This window comes from Dipodomys ordii, unplaced genomic scaffold (assembly GCF_000151885.1).
Source record: "Dipodomys ordii isolate 6190 unplaced genomic scaffold, Dord_2.0 Scaffold1, whole genome shotgun sequence".
Classification (NCBI taxonomy): domain Eukaryota; kingdom Metazoa; phylum Chordata; class Mammalia; order Rodentia; family Heteromyidae; genus Dipodomys; species Dipodomys ordii.
The window spans coordinates 52,622,501-52,649,044 of record NW_012267217.1 but is presented as its reverse complement, the minus strand read 5'-3'; the positions used below and the strand labels follow the sequence as shown (position 1 = coordinate 52,649,044).

Below are 26,544 nucleotides of genomic sequence, written 5' to 3'. Positions count from 1 at the left end.
TCAGTCACCCCACCCACAGACAATAATGAATGTGTACAGATTTTTAAACTTTTATTATCTTTAAGTAGTTGTGAATGTATACAGAGTTGAGGACCCTTCTAACAACATCTCAGCTTCCCTACTCTCAGAAGGCTCAGAGGTTTGAAAACTGTTCTCACTAATATCTATTATGATGTTAAAAAGAAAATCCCGATGATGTAATCATTACCTCTTGCCAGAAGGTCAGTTTCCCAATTCCTAGTTTTAAAGAGTTCTCTCTTATAACAGAACAAAAAAAAAGGGGCAGGGGCAGTGGCTGGGAATGTGGCTTAGGGGTAGAGTGCTTGCCTAGCATGCATGAAGCCCTGGGTTTGATTCCTTAGTACCACATAAACAAAAAAAGCTGGCAGTGGAGCTGTGGCTCAAGTGGTAGAGTGCTAGCCTTGAGCAAAAGAAGCTCAGGGACAGTGCTTAGGCCCTAAGTTCAAGCCCCAGGACTGGCAAAAAAAAAAAAAAAAGTACTGAGATTTAACCACAAGGAACTCTACCACTTGGGTGCACCTCTAACATTGAATATGCCTTAACACAGGATTTGATGTTCTCATTTCATACCAAAATACTCTATGCATGAGACTTTTTAAATATACTTTTATTGTTATTAAGGAGTTGTACAGAAAGGTTACCACAACTAAAAGATGATGTCAGGTAATGGGTACATTTCTTTTTTTGGACATCACTCCTTTCCTCCCCCCCCCCCATTTGCTGCCTTCCATCCCTACCCACAGTTACATAGGTCATTTTCCACATTGTATACATGGGATTCTTACTGCGTGCGGTAATACAGATTCATTGTAGACAAATGAAATACAAATACAAAAAAATACTTAGGTCACCTATAATCTCTCATCAAAATTAATATTAGAATTTGCTGCCTATTTTAGACTATTAGAAAGCAAACTACAACTATCCATGGTTGTTGTGGTAAAAGAGGGACCTGCCCTGGGCTATTTTGTGTCTTACATTTTTCCTTCCAAAGTAGAGAAAATACTGTCTCAGTATTTCCTTCAACCACCTCATTTTTAAGGACACACAGGAATTCCATTGAGCGAATGGGCGTTGATTTATGTAACCATGTTCCTATTTTGGAACTTATGTATTGAGCGCAGAATAATTGTTCACAGAACCTGCGGTCGCAGCTCAGACAACTAAAGAAGACAAAGGTCCGGGGACAGCTGCTTGGTCGCCACAGAGGGCTTTATACACATAGGGATGGAGGAACAAGGATCAGCAAGATCGTGGGGGGGACAAAGAGCAAAGGACCCACTGAGTGGATCTGGAAGCATCTCGAAGAGGAGGGTGGGTAGTTCCGACGGGCCAAGGGCACCAAGTAGGTGGGAGTCCGAGACCCCCAAGAACAGGAGGATGACGCCGGGCCGGGCCAGCGGCAGCCGTGTCGAAGTGCTGTCCAGGCCCGAAAGCTGATGCGCCACCACCTCACACCAACAGAGGGCACCAGGCCCTCAGCAGTTTGCTGTGGGCAGCTCCCAGATGCCGGCCAGATGTGGGCAGCTGGGCTGCGGGAGGAGGCGCGAAGCTCTACCGGAGTCCCTGCAGGGTACCCGGTAGGAGGGAGTGAAAAAGAGACCGCAGGGGAACGGGTGGAGGCAGACTGCACCATTGTTACTCCCAGATTGCCATCCCTATTGGCAGAAGGGGTGAGGGGAGCCTTTTGCCCAGAGGCGGCGCTGCTCTCTGATTCCCGCCCCGCAGCCGCGTGCGCTGGCAGCGGCGCTGTGTGGCTCGCTCAGCAAGGCCGAGCGAGGTCCTCGGGGTTGAACGCCCGCCCCGCCAAGAGACTCCTAAGGCAGTCGGCCGGGGGAAAGAGCGACCTTGAAGTCCTTGAACTTTTTGGATAACTGTCCTCCAGGAGCTCAACATAACACACGCGCGCGCGCACAGCCACACCAGATCATCCCTAGGCCCTTTCAATCCTGCCCGCGATGTGCATTCAAAGGGGAGAAACTGAGGCTCAGCAGGACGACAGAGCACCGAGTAGACCCCCACCTCCCAATCAGCCGAAGAGGAGAAGCTGGGCTAGAGAGCCGCCTGAAAGCTCCAGTTAAGGACCTCTTCCCCCCACCCCACCCCACCCCCGCGTCTTCCAGACCTGCCTGCTGTCCCCCCACCCCAGCCGCTCCCAGGGTAATCAGCTGCTGTGCGCGGCGGTAATTGACGGTGCAGACCCGGTCTGGCGCAGGGGCGGGCGAGGGGCTTAATTGCAGGGCTTTGGCCCGCAGTCTGGGCTGCTCCTCCGCTGCGGGGGGTGGAGGGCGGGGAAGGGAGGGGGGGATAGGCCTCTTAATGCTGCAGGTCCGGCTCTGGAGGAAACCAAAGTCCTTTGAGTCAATAGTTGGGAAGGGGGAGGCTAACTCTTCCCGTGAAAGTGTGGGTTGAGTGTTGGAATTGAACCCCAACAGGGGTGCGCGGTGGGAGGGGAGGGGGTTGAAGTAGGAGTGGACGCACCCTGCCCCAGCATCTGCAGCCCGGGTTCATCTTGTCCGATGCTCCTCCCTTGTTTTGACCACCCTTTGCTCCCCTTTCTGCCGCCCCCGTCACACACACACACACCCCTTCTCGTGTCCCCGGGGCGCTCCCACCCTGGGGAAGAATGTGCCCTCTTAGCGCACCCTTGCCATGGTAACGGCACACCCCCGCCCCCGCGCACCACGGTGGCTGGGCCTGGCCCTCAAGGCTGCAAGAAAAGGTTGGGGGGGGGGAGGCGCCTCCCAGCCCCGCGGACACACCTCGGCTGCCCTAGTTGCTAAGCAACCGGGGGCGTTTGGATGTACATAGTGGCCAAGTGGCTGAGGGCTAACTACCAATGCTAACCCACGGGCAAGAGAGCCCTGGCCCACCCCACCCCAGCTTCTGGACAGGGTCCAGAGAGGGATCCTGGGGTGTCCCACCTTCCGTACATAGGAAACCCCAGAAAAGGCCTAGCCCAGGGTCCTAGAGAGCCGGACCTGAAAAGGGATCTCCCGGTTGCCAGCCCGGTCCCCTCCCCCCCACCTCTAGCAGAACCCAAGGGGGCCGCTGGCAGCAGGAAGCTGGGGAAGGACGAGAGGCGCGCAGGCCCCACAGCGGAGCGGTGATTACAGGGACCTGTCCTTCCCGCCCCCGGCTCCCACTCTCATTAAGTCATTTTTTCCCCTGTTGGAAAGTCCCCTTGCCTTGAGCGCTGGGGCTGCGGCGACCGCAGGCAGCTGCCGGCAACCACATGAGACGTGGGGGGGGGGGACATAGAAAGATAGGTTCCGCGACCAGGGCCTGGCCACTCTCCAATGCGGAAGGGCCCCCTGCCAGGGGCTAGTTGGGATCATTGATTCGGGAGGAGTTGGGAGTGCCTGGATGGCCCTGACCTTGCTTCTTGTGGCACTCCTGCAACTGCCAAGTCTACCTTTGAATGCCTGCCTCTCCCTCCACCCCCTCCCAAGGTGCCCTGGCGACAGAAAAGCAGAATGCTTGCTTTCTGATCCTCCTCCAGCCTGGCAGCGGCTCCTTCACCCTTAACCCCACCACTGTCTTCTGGGCTGTCCACTACCCTCATTTTGTTAGTTCCCCTCCCTCCCTCTCTCCTTTGGGGACAATCTAGACTCCATTAGACCCTACGAATACTTCTGTCTGCGTAGGTAAAAGATGTTGGGGGCAAGGGAGGTCCTCTTCCCTTCTGAATTATCTCTGGCCACATTCTGATCTCCCAAACTGTTGCCAAGTTCTTCCCATCTCAACTCCCACTTAATTTCAGCCCATTTCCTTTCTTTGTGATCAGCACATTGATTCCTGCTGCACACTTCTGCCAGATGCATAAGCCCAGTACCTCTTGAATCTTGTTCCCCCCCCCCCACGTCCGCATCTCTGATGAGGGCTAGTTCCAACTTCTACACACCCCTTTCCCATTGTGGAGTCTAGCCTTGGTCCCAGAGCTCAGCCACCTTCTGACCCAATGGCAACACTCTACTTGTCCCTTTCCCAACTTTTCCTTCCCTTCTAAACCAGCCACACTAACTTGTATCAGATCCTTATGATTTGACTCACTAGAACATGTCCCCTCTCCCACAACACAATGCCCAGCCTTCTGCCCTGTCACCTATTCTTCCCCCCAGAGGTGGTGTGCTCTTTTGTACTGTCCTACCTTATTCTTTCAACTTGATCTTAGAGTTCTCACTTCCTCTCCCTTCCCTCAGCTCTTTAAGCCTGGAAGGCAGAGGAGGGTGAGACTAAGGCTAATACTGTAGTGGACACTGCTACCTCTCTAATCCCCCCTATCTCACCTTCCTGGAATGGAGGGAGGGGGCAGGGAACCCAGCCCCCACTATTCTGCTGGGTGAACAAGAGGAAAGGAATGAGGCAGGTGTGTCTAGCTGCTCCTGTGCACCCCTCCTCCCCAAAGGCTCTCCCTGCCTGCCTGCAATGCTGTCTATGGGAGAGAGGAAGAGAACCCTGTTCTTCACAAAAGTGGCAGAATGGAGCTTTCAAGAAGGCCTGCTGCCTTGGCCGTGCCTAGGAACTTCTGAGATGCAGTTGGAGGGTAAGGAGTTGAGGACAAACTCATGGGGACAAATCTCCCAGCTGGAGGAACCGCAGGGGTATATAATCCTTCTTACTTTCCCTCCACCCACAGATAAGGAGGAGGGGGCAGAGGTAGGGATTTGTGCAAGCCAGCCTGGAGAAGAAGAAAAAAGGAAAAGTATCAGTTTCTGGTTGATCAAGAGGGGTGCCATTCTGGGATAAACAAGCAGCCAGCAAGGCTCCAACTACAAGCAGCAAGAGGCCCAGATGAATTAAGTACTGTGTTCTTACTCCCCCCACCCCCATCTTGGGGGTCTGTTTCAGGATGTCACTAGATGGGAACCAAGGAAAACACAACCCTGGACCTACACTTCTAGCTCAGCAGTGTCCTGATGGAGGCACAAGATGTATGTGAGGTTATTGACCTGATTAAGGGGCACCCTGAGCTGGAGGCACCAGAGACCCTGAAAGCCTAACCCTCCTGAGTCTTAGTTACACATCCTGCCTCCCTGGCCTGCTCTCCACAGCCCAGCTCCAGACAGTGAGTCTGCCGCCTTCCTCCACCAGCCTCTTCCCAGCCGCACCTCCTGGCCCCACCTGCTCCCTGGGGCGTTGGGCTGGGTTGAGCTGGGTCTTGCCCAGGATTACTCCTCTCAGAGTGCCTCCTGTCTCTGCTGACGGTTGCTGCTGGGCACGGCCACTCGTCCTGGCTTGTGGCAGAGGGCTCAGGCACAAAGTGGGCGGTTAGAGCCCTGGCACCTAGTGCTTGGATCCCTGGATCTGGCCCTTTCTCAACATCTCCAATGCTGCCATCCAGTTCAACTATGTTTTGTATGATTGTTATAACCCCTTACTTAGCTTTCCAGCTGTTACCCATGGGACTGATCTCCTGGGTCTCTGTTTAAGACTGAAGGTTCTAATTCTTCCTAAATAAAATCTCTACTCCTTTAGGTGGGCATAGACAGACACATAATGCAAGCTTTACATACCCTCTTAGCTTTTCTGCTGCTGGATAGGCCCCTAGATGTCTCTCTCCAGTCCAAATGGCCTCTTTGCTGTTTCTTCAACAGCAGAGCTCCTTCTCCCTTGAGAACTTTGGCATCCCACAGACACTACCCAGGAAGCCCTTCCCTTCCTTCTCTGCATGGCTCTCTTTCCCACGTGGCAGGTCTCAGCAAGAAATCTTGCCTTTACAGGAAAGGCTCCCACTCCTCTCCACTCTCCATTGGTCCCTTGCTTTATTTTCCTCATAGCCCACAGCATTATCTGAAAATGCCCTTGCTGATATGTTTATTGGTTTATTGTCCAGCTCCCTTAGCAAGCATGTAAACTCCAAGATGGCCTCTCCTCTCCCCCGAGGCCCATAGAAAAGATTGCAAAAATAAATATCTGCTAAATGGAGGGACAAGGGAGCGTGTCTGGGATCTTTTATAGAACCACTTCAGCTCAGTTGTGTCCAGCTCCTCTTTTTAATCTACCTCTCCCAGTCCATCCGTTTCAGTTCATTTTCTCCCACTCCAGGGGAAGGGGAGATAGGTCGGAGAGGCTAGGCTGCCTGGCTAACACTTGTATGGGGCAGGAAGAGGGGAGACCAATCAATCTTAGAGCCCGTGGAAGTGGGCAGTGGGGTTTAGATAGGCGTGGACTGTCAGGTGATTGTAGATTTTTCAGAGCTGGGAGGTGCCACCTCCTCTCCAGGAGCCAAGGGAGATGCCGTGCTGGCGCCCAGATCTCAGGCGGCAGGGGCCCAGGCTGTAGAAGGGGCCCCTCTCTCGGGATCAGGCTCACTTGCAGACACTGACCCACTCGGTGATGCGGCACTCCTCGCAGACCACGAAGCAGCACCAGTGGAAGCGGCAGTGGCAGCGCTCGCTGCGCGTCTGGCGCAGGATGTTGTGGCCGCGGCCGCAGCACATGCTGCCGCAGCCGTCCGGGCCCGCGCTGCTCTTGTTGCACAGGCGGCCCACGGTGCCCGCCGAGTCCAGGCGCGGCTCGCGCTCGCAGAAGTCGGGCGACTTCTCGAAGTAGACCAGGTCAGCGGGGCTGGCCCGACGTCGCGGCCCCGGAATGCCCGGCGGCGGCGAGGGTGCCCCCGCGGGGCCGGGTTCCAGCTGGCCACCGTTGCGGTTGTGCGGCCGGATGAGCGTGGCGCGGTGGAAGCGGCTGCGCAACAGCGCCCCCACGGCGCGGAACTCGGGCGTCACCTGCCAGCACGTCTTCAGCTGGCAGCTGCCCGACGTGCCGTGGCACTTGCACTTTCGCCGCATGTTCTCCATCACCGCCTGCGGAAGGAGGAGGCAGGTGAGGCGGGACGCGGGGCGGCCATCCCCGGGCCCTCCTCTCGCCTCGGAGACTGGACTGTGAGGTGTCAGAGGCTTTTGAAACTAGCTCCATTGCACAGATGCCATCACTGATCCCCGACCCTTCCAGCTGCACCTCACAACTTCCGAGCTTAACAACCCAAACTCCCCGGCTGTTTTCCCACCTACCTCCCACCAGGCTAGGCCTGGGGGAATTCCCTCCTTCCTGCTCTTTTCCTATCTGGCTTGCCTTTTCCCGCAGCTGCAGGGGCCCCTTGGAGCTGGGGGCTGTAGATTCCTGAGTTCTTGGGGATCCCGGATCTTCAGGGGAATTCCCTCTCCCTCCATCCCAGAAGCAGGGGGTTGTCTGCCCTCACTACATCCCAGTCCCAAAGGCTCTGGTCTCTCCCCAGGCTGTGAGCAAGGAGTTGGGGGGAGGGTCTCTTAGAGAGGCGGAGAAAGATTGATCACCACCACCATTACCATGCTGAACACAGCTCTTTGTAGGGTGCCGAAACTGACCAGGGTTGTTATTCTGCCCTATGTTGAGTGGCCACAGGGGCCCCAAAGCTCTATGTAAATACAGGAGGGAGAGCAGCGAGCCAGCCAGGCTGTTAGAAAGTAGAAACAGGTTCCTAGACCACCAAGGGAGATGGTTATGGAGAACACAACCTACCTGCCTCCCACCCAGTGCTCAACCTGCTCTCCAACCTCCTCCCAAAGAACTCCTTGGCATTATCCTTGCCAGACATCCTACAGGAAGTTGGCCACATCCTCCCCTCACCACCACTTCACTGTTCAAGCACTTCTCAGGAAGAACAAGGATCTGGAACCCCCAAAATTGGGCAGGAGGGCCATAGGAGAGGGAGAACCTGCCCCTCTGGGTCATGGAGGGCCACGCCGCTTGCATGTGTAGCCTGTGGTGCCAACACCACGTGGGAACCAGCCCAATGCTTCCCCAGGCCAACAGCTCCAGAACATCTGCTTCTCACAGGCAGCAGCCATTAATTAACCAGTTTAACGACGATGAGGAGGAGGCACTGTTGGTAGGATTGGGGTGGTGTTGAAGCTTGGGAAAGGGGCCACAGGCACAGAGAAGGGCTGGGGAGGATCTGAGAGTAGGTGTGCCTCAGTTTACCCTGCCTCAAACTCAAGATGGCAATTGCTGAATCAGCTAGGCATCTATGTGGGAGGAAGAAGGAGTGGGCTAGGAGGCCAAGGGAAAGTAAGAGCAAGAGAAACCAGGAATGAGGCTTCCTGAGCAGGCTAGGCCAGGCCAAGAGGAGGGATGGGGATGGAATAGCCAGTAAAGAAGGTGATGAGCTCCAAGAGGACCAATAAGGTATTACAGCATTGCCTGGACCTCTGGGTATGAGTGCACAGGGAAACAGTCACTGTCTCATTAGTTGCATCACCTTGGGCAAGCTTCTTGGTCAATCTGGGCCCTGATTTCCCTATCTAAGCATGTAGCTGGTAGCAAGGCTCTTGTCCAAGGTAGTTGAAAAGATTAAGTAGGTAGAGCTCGGGACAGTGTCTGACAGTAAGCACTCAATACATGCAGTCTGTTGTGCAGAGAGTTCTTCCCTTTCTTCTCCTTTTTTATTCATGTATTTAATTTCTTTGCATGGTAGTAGTATGAGCATCCGAGGGCAGAGGGCAGAGGGCAGAAAGGGCAGGAGGAAGGCAACTGGATGAAGTTCCATCTTCTGGCTCTATTGGGGAGGAGAAAGCATGGCAGCCCAGACCTAGACCTTTGAGTTAGCTCCTGCCAGTTCAGTCCTTTGTCTGAAGATCACCAGAGGAAATGAGAGCAAGCTGCTCAGCGGGACTGTGCTGATGCCCCAGCAGGGTTGTCTAAACCCTGTTGCCTGGTGCACAGAAGATCCTCAAGGCATGCTCGCAGACTGAATTAGGAGGGAGCAATGGGAAGACTGCTGAATCAAGAGAAGGCAGAATAGTCCCCAGAAAAGAGAAAGGACTGGGGGTGGGGTGGGGGAGGAGGGAGACAGAGCCTATGCAGAAGGATGGGGAGAGGGTCTGGGGTGGGATGGGGTTCTCACCTGCCTCCCAACTCGGTTGTTGTGGAGCCTCATGCGGGCGTGGATGTCTCTATGAGGCTCCCGGGAGTCTAGAAAGTCCTTAGAGAAGCGCTCCCCGAAGCCTACGTCGGGACTGCAGCCGCCCCACTCCCAAGAGTCCTGCAGGCCTGGGCTGGCAGGAGGCAGGGCAGGGTGTTCTGGGACCCCATGGCTCAGGCCTTTACCGCGCTGCAGCGCGTCCAGCTGCAGGCGGTGCAGCTTGCGACGGAAGGCCTCCTCGTCCCCGCGTCGCGACGCATCGCAACCGCAGGCTCGAAGTTTGCCCAGGGCGCAGGCGTTGGACACCGCGTGCACCACTCCAGCTGCGGCGATGGCGTAGGCGAAAGCGCTCTCTCGGAAACCTGCAGTTAGTGACCCAGAAAACAGAGCCGTTGACGAGGCCACGACATCCCATACTTTTCTTCTACCCACCCGGGGTCCAAACTTGTTACATCAAGGAGAAACTGAGGCCCAACGAGGTGGTAGTCTAGGGCAGATTCCAAAAAGGGCAGAAATCTAACCAAAAGCCGGCATTCTGCACACAGGATAGAGTGAAGATGTTTCCCCCAGAGCACTCTTCTTTTTACAACGGCCCCATTCCCCTCTCTCCCCCTTACTAGCATTACCCTTAGCAAGTTCAGAATTTGTGTTTCTCTCCTCTAGGGCAGAAAGTATGGAGTAAACACATTCTTTTTCGGATCAAGGACTTAATCTATTGCCTTTATGGTGATATCTGTAATTTAAAAATAGCCTAGAGAAAGAAGGCAAGGTTTAACCTAAAGAGTAAATTAACTGTGATGGAATTCTAGGCCCCAAGAGATGCCAGTGGGCAGGAGGGGGGAGTAAAGCGAGATAGATAGTCTGCTACTACAGAGCCCTACCCCAAGGTTGCCTTCTGGTGTGAGTCTACCATAGGCCCAGCCTAAGAACTATCTCCACCCCTGGTCCACAGGACAGGCCTGAGAGCCACCCTGCCTGTCTGTGATGATATAGGTGAATCCAGTACTAGTAGTGTTGAACACAGAAGGGGAAGTCACCTTTCACTATATACTCAGGAGGGACAAGGACTGTCTTTCTCCTTGACTGAATCACTCCTTGTCCACAGTGTTTCCTTCTTGATGCTTCAGCTTGGGCCATCTAGGAATGCCCTGGACCTGTGGGTGGCCAATGGCCAACTTTCAGGGATAAGTTCATCCCTCAGACCAGCAGACAAGGGATTCCTCCTCTTTTTCTCCTCCTCCTCCTTTCTCTTCCTCCTTCCTTCCTTCATTCTTTTTCCCTCCCTCTCTCTCTCCCTCCTTTCCTCCCTTCCTCCCTCCCTTCCTTCCTCCCTCCCTTCCTTCCTTCCTTCCTTCCTTCCTTCCTTCCTTCCTTCCTTCCTTCCTTCGGACTTGTACTCAGGGCCTAGGCACTATCTCTAAGCTTGTTTTTTGCTAAAGGCTAACTTGAGCCAGAGCTCCACTTCTGACTTTTTTAGGGGGAGGGGGTAGTTTATTGGAGATAAGAGTTTCATGGACTTCCCTGTCCAAGCTGAGAAACAGAAAAATACAGAAGTGGTACTGTGGTGAAAGAGAGGGGGGGGAGAAAGAAAGAAAGAAAGAAAGAAAGAAAGAAAGAAAGAAAGAAAGAAAAGAAAAGAAAGCCTCAAATCTCAGCCTATCCCTGGTACTTTTGCTCCTTTCTTTCTTTCCCTTTCTCTTCTCTTTCTTTCTTTCTCTCTCTCTCTCCCTTCCTTCCTTCCTTCTTTCTTTCTTTCTCTCTTTCCTTCTTTCTTTTTCTTCTTTCTTTCCAATCTTGGGGCTTAAACTCAGGGCCTGGCACTGTCCCTAAGCTTCTCTTTGCTCAAAGTTTCTCTACCACTTGAGCCACAATGCCACTTCCGGCTTTTTCTGTTTACGTGGTACTGAGGAACTGAACCCAGGGCTTCATGCATGCTAGGCAAGCACTCTACCATTAGGCCACATTCCCAGCCTCCTTGACACTCTTTTTCTTTTTCCTCCTCCACCTTCTTCTTCTCCTCATAATAGTGAGGATTGAACCCCCTAAGCCTTGAGCATTCCAGGCAATACCATTTCAGCTATGACTCCAGCCCTAGCCCTTTTTGTTGTGTATTTTGTTGTTGAACTAGGATCTCTTCTCTCTCTCTTTTTTTCTTCCTGGATTGGCCTCTAGAGTAGCCAGTATGAGAGGTGTGTATCTCCATGCCTAGATAAGCTGAATATTTCTTGATTATTATGTGTCAAAGAAAAGACTAGATAGGAACAGTTTGTGGTACAAGTCTCCAACAAGCTCTGGACCCCAGACAGGGCAGGCAATGGAGAAGCTGGGCGTAAGAACAGCCCACACAGAGGGAAGAGATTCCCGCTGTTCCATGGGTCCCTGTTCTAGAAGCCAAAACCTGGAAGAAGGCTCATGATCTTGGGAGAGGCCAATATTCAGAGGAAATAAAAACTCTGGGTCCTTCCACCTCAGCATGTAAGATTTGGAGGAACATGCTTTCAGAGGTCTCACAGACCTTAGAGAACTAATCAGGACTGGACAGAAATCCCAGCCTTCTTAATCCTTAGCCTCAGTATCACAGAGCTCAGTCCTCCTGCAATAATGATGATGATGATGATGATAATAATAATAATACAGATACTACAAGATGTTTAGCATTTAAGAATTGCACTCTGGAGACAGATTACCTAGGTTCAAACCTGGTACTTCCACTTAGTAGTCGATAAAAGCTATATAATCATGGCCAAATGTCTTAACCACCCTCAGTTTCTTCACCTGCCTCATTGTTGTTCTAAGAATTAAAGCCAGGCACTGGTGGCTCACACTTGTAATCTTAGCTATTCAGGAGGCTTAGATTGAGGACCATGGTTTGAAGCCAGCCAGGGGAAGGAAAATTTATGAGTCTCTTATCTCTAAGTAGCTACCAAAAAAGCTGGAAGTGGAGCTGTGGCTCAAGTGGTAGACACTAGTCTTGAGCGGAAAAAGCTCAGGCATAATACTCCAGTCCGGAGTTCAAGCCCCAGGACCAGCATGTGTGAACACACACACACAAATTAAATAAATTAAGGTCAGTTAAATAAGTTAACATGCTTAGAATAGTGCCTTACTCATAGTAAGTGCTAAGTAAACATCAGTTATTATTGAGAAGTTCTTTTAGCTATTTGACCTCAGTGAACCCTGCTACACTTTGAGATCATTGTTTCACCTTGATCCTTTGATCTGAGTGCAGAAGCTCATGATCCATTTCTAAACTAAACCATTCAGATTACTGGAAAACTAGGAATCAGGCTTTCCCTCCTAGCTTCTCATTTTAGTTCATGGTCTCTTGGTACCTTTATCCATAAGAAGCCCAATGAGGAGCCGCTTTGAGGGGAAAGGATTGTGCTAGAGCCTTCAAAGAGGATGCTGGGAATTGGCAGGAGCTTCTTCAGAGGAGCAGAAACAGCTATGGGGTGGCAGGGCCCTTAGGCCCTTCCCCCTTAGGGAAGGAGGATAGATCCCAAGTCTCTGGGAAGTACATCCTGCATTTTATCATGGGAACTCAGAGTACTTCTCTTATTGCTAGGGGAATCATCAGCCTGCTTTAGTACACATGGCAATACTCAAATCTCAGAAATCACCACCCCCCTCCACACACACACACCACAGCTACTACCAAACACACAAGCATATACTATGGGAAATGGGGGAGCCCAAGCCCTGGTAGTTCAGTTCTAAGTCTCTGTCTACTTTTGGCACCAGGGAGTGCAAGAAGAGGGTCAAGGGGAGTGTGCAGGGCCAACTACCATCTTGTAGGCTCTGTCAAGTTCAAGGGCAGGCCTGGAGGGACATGGAGAAATGTAAACTTACAGCTTGCACAGAACATCTTACTCCATGTAGCTCAAGAGACCTTCTCCCACACTACCCCCATGGCCTCTGACAGCTGTCACAGCCACGTGCGGAGGTGACCAGGCAGGGCCTGTTTAGCCACCCTCTCTGCCACAAGTATCAGGCTTCAGAGAAGTCCAGCCCACTGGGTCTGTCCCCAGCTCCTGTTCAGGGCCCCAGTTTCGATCCTGCCCCCGACTGTCTGGGGCAGACAGGCACTGTGCCATCTGGCCAGCTGGAGGGGGAAAGGGGTGGGGCCATGGCCAGCTGGGCTGCCCGGAGCAGAAGGGGGGGGTGTCTTGTTAAGACGCACAATTAGCCGCCCTCCCTTTGATCTGGGACAGGGACTGCCAGCATCTAAGTGGAGTCAGCTGCTGCTACAGGCTGCATGCAGCCAACAGCCAGGAAAGGGCTAGGGAAGGAGGCTTAGAGGGATAGAGAGTATAGAAGAAAGAAGATTCAGGGGCCAGCAGGGAACTAGGAGGGGTTAGGGGTTAGAGAAGCTAAAGCTCCTCCCCTTCTAATCAAAGAGGGAGGAAAGAGAAGTCTGGTCTCCATTCCTTCCATGCTAATAACTCATGCGCTGGTGTGCCTAGTCAGTGAGAGGGAGGGAGGAAGAGAGGGCAAGGGGGGCAGGGGGGAGGGGGAGGGAAGAGAATGAATTTTGTGCATGTGGGAACACTTAGGCGTGACAATGGCTGGGGCTACATGGTTGCACAAACATGAGTAGGTGTGTGGGGGAGCATGCATATCAGGTTTATGTCTTGGAGTACAATCCGACTGCACTGGCTCACCTCTGTGTACATGGTGGGTGTTCAAGCTGGCCTTGCAACTTTGGAAGCAGTATAGTATAGTATAGCAGGGGGTTGGGTACAAACTCTAAAGTCAGGTGGGTCCTGGCTCTACGGTTCACTTACAATTTGTTCAATGAATGGCAAATTGCAATCCCTTCTTAACTTCATTTGTAAAATAAAGATAGTAACAGGACCTAGCCTGTGGGGACTATTTAAGGGCCCCAAATCATAGATAAAGTGGCGCTCAATACTCAGCAAATGTCTGATACATTTGCTGATTTACTGAGTGTCAAAAGAATCATAGGACCTTAAGTGATCCTAGGAAATGATTGCTTGTGTCTTGGTTTCCCCATCTCAGTACCACCACACACTCCAAGTCCTATAAGTAAAAAGGTCAGCAGGAAAAGAGCCAAATCTTAGAGAGCAAAGGCTATGTTCCTCTGGGCTGGGAGCCTGGCTTCCTGTAGGGCCTCAGATCCAGTTTTTTTACCTGTTCCAAGTAGGTCTGGGCCTTCGAGATGGCAATACCTAAGCTGTGGTGGCTCCCAAGACCTGCGTTGCATATCTCACAAACAGCTCCTCCAGCCTCTCCCTGATCTCACTTTTCTGCCCAGACCAGTGCTTGACTCCATCCCCCAGCAGCTCCTGCCACAATTTTCCCTCCTGTCCCTACCTCCTGCAAGAAAGAGATAGAAAGGTTTTATGTTCCTCACCAACAGATACATTCTATGCAGTCTCAGGCCCAGTAACCAATGTATCTGGGTCCCTAGGGCAATAAAATAAATAAATAAATAGGAATACCGGACTGGAATGTGGTTTGTGCTTTGCCTAGCATGCGTGAAGCCCTGGGTTCAGTTCCTCAGTACCACATAAGCAGAAAAAGCCAGAAGTGGTGCTCTTTCTCAAGTGGTAGAGTGAGCAGAAGAAGCTCAGGGACAGTACCTCCCCCCCCCCCAAGACCTCTGTGCTTGTCCCTACCCTCCTTCTGGCCTCAGAACCTGTCTTTGGCTAGGTAAAGTACTATTACATTCCCAGTGTAGTGTAGTCTAGGCTGACTGCTCAAGCACCTCATTTATCAGAACCTTTTCTCCAGCTCAGACCATCTTGGGGAAAGGTGTCAGGACAATCAGGAGACCATAGCAGCCTTAAGGAAAACACAAAGAATCTACCTCCGCTTAGTAGTCTTGGAAATTCAAACATGGCAGACTTCACTTAAAGAGAACTCTTTTGGCAGCCTAGATCAGATGAAGTGTCAACCCCAGGATATCCTTGGGGGAAGGCAAGGTCACCTGACTTCACAATGATCAATCCATACCTAGCTGGAGGGAGAACCAGGAAAGATACCAGACTGGCAGAGACAAAAGACAACCCTGTAGCTTTACAGGGTTCAAATTTAGGTAGCTCTAGCAGAGAGGTCCAAAATGGGTCAGGAAATGACCCAGAAGGACAGATTCAGATGTGGTGGCAGGCAGACACGGGGGTGGCAAGGTGGAGAAGGGGGAGTGGCAGTTTTTTTTCCAAGTCGCCTCCTCTGAGGAGGGAGAGGTAGAAATGAGGTGTTGCAACGGCGGGGGGGGGGGGGGGGGGGCAGAAGCCAGGGAGGTGGGGCGGTGTTCCGGGCCGAGGAAGGAACCCAGGAGCTTCAGTCCCGCCCCTCCTGGCGCTGGGCGCCGCCCCGCCCTGGCTAGCCCCGGCAAGCCTCCCCCCCCCTCCGCCCCTAACCTCCCCCCCTACCGTCCCCCCCCCCAGCTCACCTCCCGCTTATTAAACTGCAGGTGAACCCAGGAGCATCTGGCGCTGCGCCAAAGCCTCGCGGTTCCACCGCTCCAAACTCGCCCCCAAGCTTCAAAGACCCCAGGTCCTTCTCCAGGCCACACGGGCCAGAACCAGGAGCCAAACCAGGACGCCTGGGCTCGCTCAGTCTAGAGGGATCGGGAATGACCAGAGGGGACACCGAGGCCAGGGAGAGGGCGGAAGAGCTCGCCCAGCCTCATCCGAAGCGGCAGGGGTGAGAACCCCAGCGCCGGCCCGCGTCCCTAAGTGAGCCGGAACGGAAGCCAGGGCTGCGGAGTCCCCTTGGGGACCCGAGGGTCAGCGGGAAATGAAGGCTTCGGGGAGAGCGAAGGATCTCGAATCCCGAGCTGGGGAGCGAGCGCTCGTTGGCGGAGGGGAGCGCCAGCCCGGAGCGGCCCGTGCCCGTGCTTGGAAGAAGCCAAGGCCTTGCCACTTGGTGTCAGCTAAGCGCGCGCGCGCTGCGGGGCGGGGCGGGGCGCGGGGCTGGAGCGGGGCTGGCCTGACGGCAGGGGGTGGGGTGGGGTCCCCAGACAGCTGCGGCGGGACGGTGGCGAGGCCGTGCGGGGCGCGAGCGGTGAGATCGCGGGGCGAGAGGGGGCTGGGGGCACCCTCTCCTCGGAGAGCTGCGCGGCAGGGGCAGGAGCCGTCTGCCGCGGCCCGCGGGGATTAGTTCGCGGCTGCATGCCGCCACACGCGTCGGGCTGGGCTCGGCCGGGTAGAAACAGCGCCCGGGGCGCGCGGGGGAGGGAGGAGGGAGCGCGCAGAGGCGGGGCGGCGGCCCGGGGCCGGGCTGCCGAAGGCTGGGGTGGCCTCTCACTTGGGGGCCCAAGAGATGTTAAGCGCAAGGGTCCCGGAAAGAAGGGAAAGGCTTTGGCTGGATTCTTTCTGAAGTTGAGGTGCACAGAAACCTGACTCGCTCAACCCCAGAAACCTCAGGCCCCGAGGGAGGCGACTTAATATTTGGGCATTCCCCCTGCTGACTGACCTCTTCTGCTATCAACTAGGATTAGGGGCAAGTCCCTAGACTGGAGTGCTACCTGTCCCATCCAAGCAGGTGGGAGAGAATCTCAGGTAAATACCCAGCTAGGCAAATTCAGGAAATAAGGCACCATTTTGCCCCCTCCCTCCCCTCGCCAAAGACCTGATTCAAAGCTTATGATAGATTGGGAGGTAGGCATAAGTCAAAGTGGGTTACAAGCCTTCCTGCTGTCTCCAGACCCCTCTAGGGATTGTCTGGGTAGGCCGTGGGTCACCCAGAAATCAAGGAAAGAGGACAAAGTGTGGGCTGCAGTCTGTGCACCTTGGAGCTGTGAGGGGTTGACAGGACTGTTGTGCCACCATGCCAAAGCTGGCACACACCCAGTGCTCTGGTTCCGAAGCTTGGTGGTGGACCCTGCCGACAGAGCTTTTGCAGAAGAACAGACCATCTACCTGCCCATGCTTGGTGCTTCCTCTTGGGCAGGAAATTCCTACCCCCTCTGCTGATGGTAGGTGCCTCCTCGAAGGCCTTCCATCCTAAGTGTGGCTTGCTAAGTAAAGCACAGATTGAGGTAGGTAAGAGATGGGCATATTTCCTGGGCCTGAGGTAGGCAGTGTCACTGACAGGGCAGGCTAATTCCAGAGCCCAGCGCTCAGGTATAAGAACCTGCCACCAACCCTCAGCCATAGCCACTTTGGTCCCATTTGTCTGCGCGTTCTCTCCCCCCCCCCCATGGCTTTCCAGAGACTAGAAAGAAGCAAGAAAGCAGCAAGGCTGGCAGATGTGAGGGTTTGAGGGGCTGCCAGCTTGATAGTTAGGGATGGCTGGCAAACAGGTTCTAGGGTGGAGGTGCTGGGTGGGCAGGGTAAAGCAGGGGTGAGGGCAGCTACCTCTGCTGAAGATGGGACTCTCGTAGGGAATCTTGTTGCGAGTCTCCAGGCTAGAACAGTTCCAGCGCTGGTCCCGGAACTGGTGTTGGCATTCATGGATGGCAATCTGGATGCCCTGGATGGCTGAGGCCGCCACGTCAGGGTGACGCACACACACCTCCATCTGCCGCCGGCTCAGGCCGGGCAATGTCAGGCACACTGTGTTGGCGTTGAGCACAGGCTCTGGGGGAAGGCGGAGGCCCAGGATGTCGTTGGGTGCTGACCTGCAGGCATATAGGGTGGGGTGGGTAAGCATGGGGGGTGAAAACATGAGGGCCTCATTTAATAACACACACCTCAAAGGCCAGAAACACTCTACTCCAACTCCCAGTTCAGGAGGCTGGGCCCACCAGTGCACTTTTCTTTAACCACCACCACAACCAATCCACCACCACCACCTCTTCCTCCTCCCCCTCTTCTTCTTCCTCCTCCTCCTCCTCCTCACCACCTACTCATCCTCTATGCCTGCCACTGAGCCCACTCCCACAAGCATGTTGCCCGCCATCTGTCACATTGACTCAAGTACACATCACACACTGTGGTGGACAGCCCTGGGAACACATGTGCACACATCACCAGACACACACAAAGACACGCGTTTATTTTCTATATTGACCCATGAGCACTCAGCATCATGCATGTATACATACCAACATACCAACACAACTTGTTCGTGAACACATACACACACACACACAGTGCACACCCTTTATGACTGCAGTCCCTCATTGACCCCACCTGGGATTGGATACCACCTCCCAGTCCCAGAGCCCCTGTTGGGGTGGATCTGCCAGGTGGAACTGGTAGTTTGAGTTTATGCCTGGAGTTAGGGGGTGGGGTGGGGGTGTTCAGCCAGGATGGCAGGAACTCCCTCCCTCCACATTCACCTCCCCTCCTAGTTGCCATCACTCCCCTGGGCACTGCCCTGTCTCCCTGGACTCTGCCCATATCCTGTCACCAGTCCAACCCCCTCCTCTCAGGGAACTGGCTCACTCCCTGGAGACCAGCATTTCGCTGTCCCTCCCTGGTTTCAGGATCCCAGCGCCCGCAGGCGCGCCAGAGGCCCCGGGCCCCGGGGGTCCCAGCTCTCCAGGAGGGCGGAGCATGAGGTGAGGGCTCACCTGGGCACGGCGGCAGCCAGCAGCAGTAGGAAGAACAGGAGCGCCCAGAGCTCAGGCCGCGGCTGGGGCCGGGGTCGGAGCCGCAGCCAGGGGCGGGGGTGGGCGCTGCCCATGGCGCGCGGGCCGTGCCCGGCTGGGAATGAGGGGCTCACAGCCCGGCGGGACTGGCAAGCCAGGGACGACGACGCATGATCAGCAGGGGTCGGGGCGGCTGCGACACACAGCTCCGACTCAGGTCACGGCTCCAGGAGCAGACGGCGCCCGCCTCCCCGCACCATGGGGCAGCGCCCCCGGGCACCGCCCTCGGGGGGGTGTGGGTGGGGAGCGGGCGAGCCGGGCACCTCCTGGCACAGGGGTCCAGGGAATTTCCCGAGGCCCCCTTGCGACAACTCCTGGTGTCTCTGGCGGCTAGGAGGGGGGGGACCCCCGGAGGTGCAGCAAGCTGGGGACTCAAGGCTGGGGTGCCGAGGAGCCCCCCCCAAGCGCAGCGCTGGAGAGCCTGCGCGTCCCAGGGTGCGCGCGGAGGGCAGGGGGGTGCAGGGGGGGGCGACGCTGGCTGCGCCCAGCCCCACAGCCCGGAGAATGTGTGACTGTCCTGACTCCCAAGCTGGGGCGCTCTGCCGCCTCCCCCCCCACACCCATGTAGTGTCTTAGAGCTCTTCCCCACGTGACGTCACGGGGTGGAGGCGTGTGCGCGTCGCTAGGCCACTGCGTCTGCTGAAGACCAGGGGTGGGAGCCGGAGGGCAGAGGCCGGAGGAGAGGTGTTGGGGTTGGTGCACCCCAAGTGGAGTTGGGGAGATGCAGGGGCCGGAAGGGCTGACTGGTCTGTGTACGCCTGTCAGGCTGAGACAGGCAGGGCTGGGGAGCGTCCCGCCCCACCCCAGCCAGCACACACCTGCGGGGGGGGGGGACAGGACGGGAGAGGGGGGCTGGCCCCTGCCTCCATGGATCAGAAGGGACCCCACCCCCACCCCTACACCAGCCTGCCTGCCTGGGGAAGCAGGTGTGGGGTTCTAGGAAGGGATTTGACAGCCTCTGGCTTGTCCTGCCCTTTGCTGTGTGACCTTAAAGAGGTACCTCTGCCCCCTTGAGAAATGGAGTGAATGAGGCCCACCTCATCTAGGCACGGGTCCACTAAAAGGCCAGAGCGCCAGATCTCTAGTAAATGCTTCCTTAGGGAGCCAAGCACCCTGGTTGGGGGAGGGGGCATTTGAGAGACCTTACTCCTAGAAGCAAGTTTTGTGATCATTTTATTTAGCCTCCCCCCCTTAGTATCTTTCACAAGATATTAAGACTCAGAGAGGGTCATGACTTACTTAAGATGACACAGCTAATGAGTGGAAGAGTTGGAACTGATCCACTTCGCCCGGACTCCCAGCCTAGCAGCAATGGTCCTTACACGAGTGCTGTCTGTCTCCCCAGGCATGGTCTGAGTTTTGCGATGGCTTTCTGAGCTCCTGTCTTCCTTAGCAGAATACCAGGCCCCTCCTCCATACAGGGCAACTGTTTTTAGCCCAGGTGAGGCCTGAGAAACCAAGGGCTGGAGGCGATGGCTTCTGTTTTAGGCTCTAATCTTGGCTCTGATAATAAATCTTGCTCCTTAGTGCTGTAAAATGGGCACAAGCCTCCCACCCACCACACATATCCCTCCCCCTCCTCCCGCTCTTGACCCCTCTCCCTGAAGAGAAATCCTCCTGGCTTAGGGACAGAACTACCAGAGCCTCTGGGCTCTGAGTCAGAAGGGGCCCATTCCTGGAATTGCCCATCCTTGGGGAATTGGAGGAGAGAGGAGGGGCCTTTCTTGTCCCCAGACTGTCAGGTGGTGGGGGTGGCCTGAGCAACAGCAGGCCGATGCATACTCCCCCAGTACCCCCCCCATCTTTGCCTGCAGCAGCTACCGCAGCTGTCAGGAATTAAGGGCTTGAGGCTGCTGGGGGTGGGGGTAGGGTAATAGGGGAGCAGTCTGGCTGGACAGCAGGAAAACAGCCGGGGGCAGGAAGCAGACTGCGTCAGCCAGAGCCTTGTTTGACCCTAACCACCCCCTGCCCTCCCCTCTCTTCCCCACTGTGCTGCATGGAGGGGAGCAGGAACATCTTGGGGCTAGAGTTTGAAAAAGGGGTAGGTTCCAGCTAGAACCAGACTCAACCAGCAAGGAGGTTGAGCACAGGATTGGAGAAGACATCGGTGGGCTGCACTGTAGCTCCCATTGGGGAAACTGAGGCCCCAGAATGGGTTGAAGCTAACACAACAGGGCGGTAAGGTCATGCTCGGGTTTCAGAGTTCCTTGCTCCCAGTTCAGTGCTCACGCTAGTCTTTCCATGTTCTGTGCCCTGTATGTATCCCTTGGGATAGGCCATTGCGGGGAATACTGATTCCCTACACAGCTGACTCGGCCTTTCCAGGCACAAGGCTGTGTGTGTGCAGGGGTGGTCAGAGTTTTCCAAGTGTGTTGCTGGGGGACCACTTTTAGGTTATTCTGGGCCTGGGTGCTGTCCCCTAGCTCAAGGGGAGTGCTTTGCATCACAGCACCGCTTCCAGTTTTCTGGTGTTTAATTGGAGATAAGAGTCTCACAGACATTCCTGCCTGGGCTGGCTTTGAACCGCTATCCTCAGATCTCAGCCTCCTGAGTAGCTAGGATTCCAGGTGTGAGCCACCGGCACTCAGCTACTTCCATCTCTTTCTAACGAGGGGCATCTCTTTGCTCTCCCACCTGCCCTGTTCCTGAAACCCTGGGGTACAAAGAAGAGACTTTTTCTTTGAAACCCCTATGAGATAAATGAAGATTCCTAAGACTTTTGTCCTTAATATGATTCTGGCCTAGTGGCTATGAGTGCCCAAATCTCGAGGCCCTCACCTCAATTGAGGCAAGGCTGCCATAGACAGGGTCTTGGTGTGTATGGTGGTGAGGCTTTGAGTACACTGTCCCTGGGGCCCTGGCCCCATATAACCCTCACCATGGCCAAGCTCCTATCTGCATCCCCCCCACCAGTAGTCCCCACCCCAGCCCTGCCCTTGGTCCTGGCCCTCAGCCCAACCCCAGCCCCCGCAGCCTCTGCCTGAGACCACAATTACAGGGTCCACTGGGGGGGGGGATGGGGGAGTGGGGGAGATGAAAGGCTGCTGGGAGAATGGTTCCAGCTGTGGCAGCTCAGGGGGAGGTCTCAGAGAAGAAGGGCAGGGGGAGGCTCCAGGATGAGAACAGGTGGGACCCTCACAGCTCCAGCTCAGCCCAGTTCAGCTGAGGCTGAGTCTTGATGCTCTGTATTGGTGAAGCAGAGAGGGAAGGAGTCCCAGACGTACAAGGGGGCCCGCTGGCCTGTTGCTCAGTCCTGCAGCAAGGTAAGAGGGGGAATAGCTTGCTACTTCCCTCTCTCCCGTCTCCTAGTGTTTGGGCATTGAAGGGAAAGGGAGATATGTTCTGAGCTCTTGGCCTCAGGCGGATCCTAAGCTTTCCACCCAGCCTCCTCACCCATCTGCCTGAATTCTGCCATTCCGGTGTGGTCACGCACACATCTGGGGTGGCTCTGTACTCCTCCCCCACCTCCCCAGCTCCACATGTCCTCCGTCACTCAGCCAGCAGGGGACCTAGCCTGAGCCTGGGGCTGAGCAGCTGGGTGAGCAAGCAGGGGGACCCGTGGGGTTCTGCTGAGCTCTGCTTCTGACCTCTTTTCCCAGACAGCAGTGCAGGAGCACAGAGCCATCTTCAGGCTTAAAGAGGACGAGGCTAATGGGTCCAATCATGCCTGGCAGGCCATCACTGCCACCCTTCACAGAAAGCAATTCTCTGACTTGGGATCTGGTCACAGAAAATGGATCACCGTCTCATGACTAGCAATGGAAAACTTCAGTGCACTCTCACCCTGTGCTAAGAAGCGGTCAGACATCTCTATTTTGTGATGGAAAGACTGCACTTGAAACAAGTGAATGGACTCTACCAAGTTCAAGCTCTAAAACAAAGCCTTTTTCACAGTACCATACTATTTTGCTAGGCTTCTTTTCAACCTCCTCGGGTTGGTGCTGGCTCATGCCGCTACTCCCACGTTCCTTCTCTGGCAAAGTGAAGAATGAATCCCAGCATTACCCATCCCATCACCACCAACTAGGATTAGGCCCTAGCTCTGGCTAGCCTAAAGTTCCCATATAGGCTAGAACCCTGGCAGCTTGGCCAAGCTGTTGGTGAGTCTGCTTCCTGTCAGTTTTGCCTTCAGCTTCCCATTGCTTTGAATTTCCTAAATATCTGGCACCTCCTGTCCTCTGTGAGTAGGGAAGCTGGGCTCTGGACCCCCTCTTGTGGTCCCTGAGAAAATTGCAGGAGATTTAAAAAAAACTCTGGATTGAGTATGCAGGTCATTGGTCCCATCCCCAGCAGAGGGAAGGAAAGAGAAAGGGATGCGAAGGAGAAGGGAAGGGGTAGGATGGGGTTGAGGGGGGGGGAGAGGAAGTTTAGTGCAAAGTCCTAGAAAAGGCAGAGATGTGACTATAAGCCCTGCCCTTTAGGAAGCTGAAGGCAACGCTCTCTGTTGGAAGTTAAAAAGAGCTTACTTTGGCAAATGGGTTCCGAGTCCAAAATCATGACCTTTCCCTGCAGGCCAGACAGTAGATCTTAGAGCCAGGAGAAGGCAGAAAGGAAACTACTGATACCTCTTCCCCCCCCCCCCCCCGCCAGGAGCCTGACATTCTGCCCCCACAGCATGCCTGATTTGAGGTCTGAGCCCATATGCCTGCCTGAGTTAATGAAGGTGCACAGTGAAAGGAGGATAGATGTAGTAGAAGCCATGGTTAGGGTTTGTCACATCTAAGGATGAGATAACCTTCCTTTTTTTTTTTTTTTTTTTTGCCTGGGTGCTGTTCCTGAGCTCTTCAGCTCAAGGCTAGCACTCTACCATTTGAGCCACAGCGACACTTCTGGTTTTCTAGTGGTTAATTGGCGATAAGAGTCTCATGGACTTTCCTGCCTGGGCTGGCTTTGAACTGTGATCCTCAGATCTCAGCCTCCTGAGTAGCTAGGATGACAGCTGTGAGCCATGGGCTCTTCTGTTCTATTGAAAGAGCTCTGCTTTCCTCTTTGAGCCTCCATTCCCTGAGAGCCTATGGGGCTGCCAATCTCAGTTCTGGTACATTTCTCTGGACACAGTTCAGGCATTGGAACAATGACAAGGCCTTAGTTAGGAATTCTGTAGGTAACTAGGAAGATTGTCCTTTTTCCTTGGGGGGGGCATCATTGTCCCTAAGAATGTAGGCATAGGACAGTCACATAGAAAAAATGCACCAGAGGAGAGAATGAAGATAATATGCAGAGAGAGAGACAGGGTAAGCAGATATAATAGATGAGGGGATACAGGTCTAGAGTAGGTGGAGAATGATCTCCAACATTGAGCCCTAGGTTCAGCTAAAACTGAGCTCAGACTGAATGAATGGACTTTCCATTGTGTGTGTGTGTGTGTGTGTATGTGTGTATGCACGCGCATGCGTGTCAGTACTGTGACTTGAACTCATGGCCTTGTACTCTCGCTTAGCTTTTTGCTCAAGTCTGGTGCTTTTTGTTAGTTAATTGGAGATAAGAGTCTCTGGGTGCTGGGAATGTGGCTTAGTGATAGAGTGCTTGCCTAACATACATGAAGCCCTGGGTTCAGTTCCTCAGTACCACATAAACAGAAAAAGCTTGAACTAGTGCTGTGGCTCAAGTGGTAGAACACTAGCCTTGAGCAAAACGAAGCCTAGTGCCTAGGCCCTGAGTTCAAGCCCCAGGACTGGCAAAAAAAAAAGTCTCTGGGATTTATTGCCCATGATTGGCTTTGAGCTGCAGTTCTCAGACCTCAGACTCCTGAGTAGCTAGGATTACAGGTATAAACCACAGGTGTCTGGCTGGACTTCCTATTCTTGAACTTTTGGGCCTATTTTAAAAAGTTGAGCATCTTTATTTGCAATCAGGGCCTGTACAATACCTGCAACATATCAGCTTTCTATCCTCATTTTTACATTAAACTACCAGTTATCAAACATAAACGTGACATATATTATGTCAGACACTGAGTTTAGTGCTTTTCATGTTTCAGAAAAAATTCTCAACATTTCTGTGAGTAGCACAGATAAAGATGGCAAACTCCTTGTCACTCCTTCTACTGTGAGATGAAGACTATTTGCCTTCCCTTTGAATTTTGGCTGCCTTTTGACTAAAAGAGACAGTGCTTCTAAGGAACATCTGAGGTTGGACCTGAGAAGACATTTATTGCTTCTACCATTCAATGTGATGGCAACTTTTTTTTTTTTTTTTGGTCCTGTCGTGAAGCCTGAACTCTGGGCCTGGGCGCTGTCCCTCAGCTCTTCAGCTCAAGGCTAACGCTCTACCACTTGAGCCACAGAGCCACTTCCGGCTTTTTTCTTTTTGCTTATGTGGTGCTGAGGAATCGAACCCAGGGCCTCGAGCATGCAAGGCAAGCGCTCTACCACTGAGCCACCTTCCCAGCTCCTGTGATGGCAACTTTTGGCTCATCAGCTATCATATAGAGAAATATGAAAGAAGAGAGACTGTCTTACTGCCTTAATGCCACCATGCTGTAAGGAAGCCCAAGCTTCTTTACAACATGGAGAGAACAAGACCACTGGAGAGGCTCTGAGGTCCTGGTATAGAAATGAAGCCTCTTACACTATCCGACCCAGTATAGCCTCAGCAGAAGATGATCACGTGACTGACCCTAGCTAATGGGTTTGCCACATGTCAGTACCCAGTTGAGCTCTGCCACATTTGACTTAAATGAATCCTGAGAAATAGTTACTTCCAGTTCTTTGTTATGTAGCAATGTAATCGTGAGGCTAGGTTGTAAGTGTGTAAGCAGCAGTCAGTACCAGCTTCAAACTCAGGGTGCTTGGAAATCTAAAGCTTGTGTTATCCTACATATCTTGAAATTGCAGTATTTTCCCTGGGGAAAAGTGGAGGAGGACTGAATCTCCACATTTTGGTTCTGTCCTCCAGCCTCATTCTATCTGGAAGAAGATAGGGGTCTGGGCTTTAGCTCTGGAGAACCCAGAACTGCCGCTATGTCCCTTCATCCCCAATCACCAGCTTCCTGAGAGGAACCAGAGGAAGGCCATCTGGTTGGCTGCCCAGAAAACCTTGAGACAATCTTGCTTTTCCTCCAAGGAGGATTAGAAATGTTGTGCTAGACAGTCTTTGTAGCGATGGGGGGTGGGGATGAAGTTCGTTTTGATAAACTGGTGTTGGTAATCACCTAGTTTCATCATATTCTACAGTTTATAAACAGCTTTAATCCCATGGAGTTGGATGGCCCCAAAAAGTCTACACTTGAGTTCTTCAAGTCACAGAAACAGATACCATGACCCCAACATTAAAGCAAGGGCTGGCTTGAGAGCTGAGTACATCACCAAAGGCTTTTGGTTCCTTTTCCTGGACACTCTATCTCTGAGCCTTTGATGAGGGATCACTATTTCTCCTACCCAGATCCAGGCCCTTTAAGGGAAAAGAGTGAGCACAACGGTGCCAAGGAAGAGATACAAGGTTCCAGTAAAACCTATTTTATTGCTGTGGGGGAAGATGGAGACTCAGGGTGATGACCCTTGCCATGCTAGTTCTATCGAAACCATCTCCCTTTACAAACTCTTTGCAGAGCCTTGCATTGGCAGCTTGCAGAGTCAGCTCTCCTCCCAGACTGTGGATCCAGTCCTATTGGTTTAAATAATGTGCATGTGCTTGTGTGTGAGCACATGCGCACCAGTACTGGGACTCAAATGCAGGGTCTGGGTGCTGCCCCTTAGCTTTTTTGATCAAGGCTGGCATTCTACCACTTCAGCCACAGCTTTTAGCTGGCTAAGTGGAGGTAAGATTCTCATGGAAGTTTCTGCCTGGGCTGCTACCAACCGTGATCCTCAACTCTCAGCCTTCTGAGTAGCTAGGAGGTGTACTGGCGTGAACTACTGGCGTGAACTACTGGCGCTGAGCTGGTTTAAATATCTTTATTGATACTAAACTCACCCATCCATCTCCCTTGGCCAGCAGTTCTTGAGGAACACCATCTCCAGAGACCTAGACACTGGCTTTTCCGTATCCACCTGGGGTCCAGGGGTAGGGAAGGGCCTTTATAGTCACCCATCCAGCGTGGGTTGCATAAGGACAC

At 53.7% G+C, this 26,544-nt stretch overlaps 1 protein-coding gene across 1 annotated transcript; it reads right to left on the bottom strand.

Moving 5' to 3' along the window:
- Positions 1-6,126: 6,126 nt before the first annotated feature.
- Positions 6,127-19,012, bottom strand: Wnt10a (wingless-type MMTV integration site family, member 10A). The gene is made up of 4 exons (XM_013036531.1): positions 18,411-19,012; positions 17,251-17,513; positions 8,909-9,288; positions 6,127-6,830 (listed from the first exon to the last, which is right to left on the bottom strand). The coding sequence occupies exons 1-4, from the start codon at positions 18,521-18,523 to the stop codon at positions 6,333-6,335; spliced, it is 1,254 nt and encodes a 417-aa protein (XP_012891985.1). The 5' UTR covers positions 18,524-19,012; the 3' UTR covers positions 6,127-6,332.
- Between the last annotated feature and the right edge of the window lie 7,532 nt (positions 19,013-26,544).

What these genes read in the sequence shown, in the direction of transcription:
- Wnt10a (XM_013036531.1), bottom strand. Translation starts at nt 18,523, where the DNA reads ATGGGCAGCGCCCACCCCCGCCCCTGGCTGCGGCTCCGACCCCGGCCC. An exon ending in CTGGCTGCCGCCGTGCCCAG is followed by an intron (nt 17,514 to 18,410) that starts GTGAGCCCTCAC and finishes ATATGCCTGCAG; the next exon opens with GTCAGCACCCAACGACATCC. An exon ending in ACAACCGAGTTGGGAGGCAG is followed by an intron (nt 6,831 to 8,908) that starts GTGAGAACCCCA and finishes CTCCTTCCGCAG; the next exon opens with GCGGTGATGGAGAACATGCG.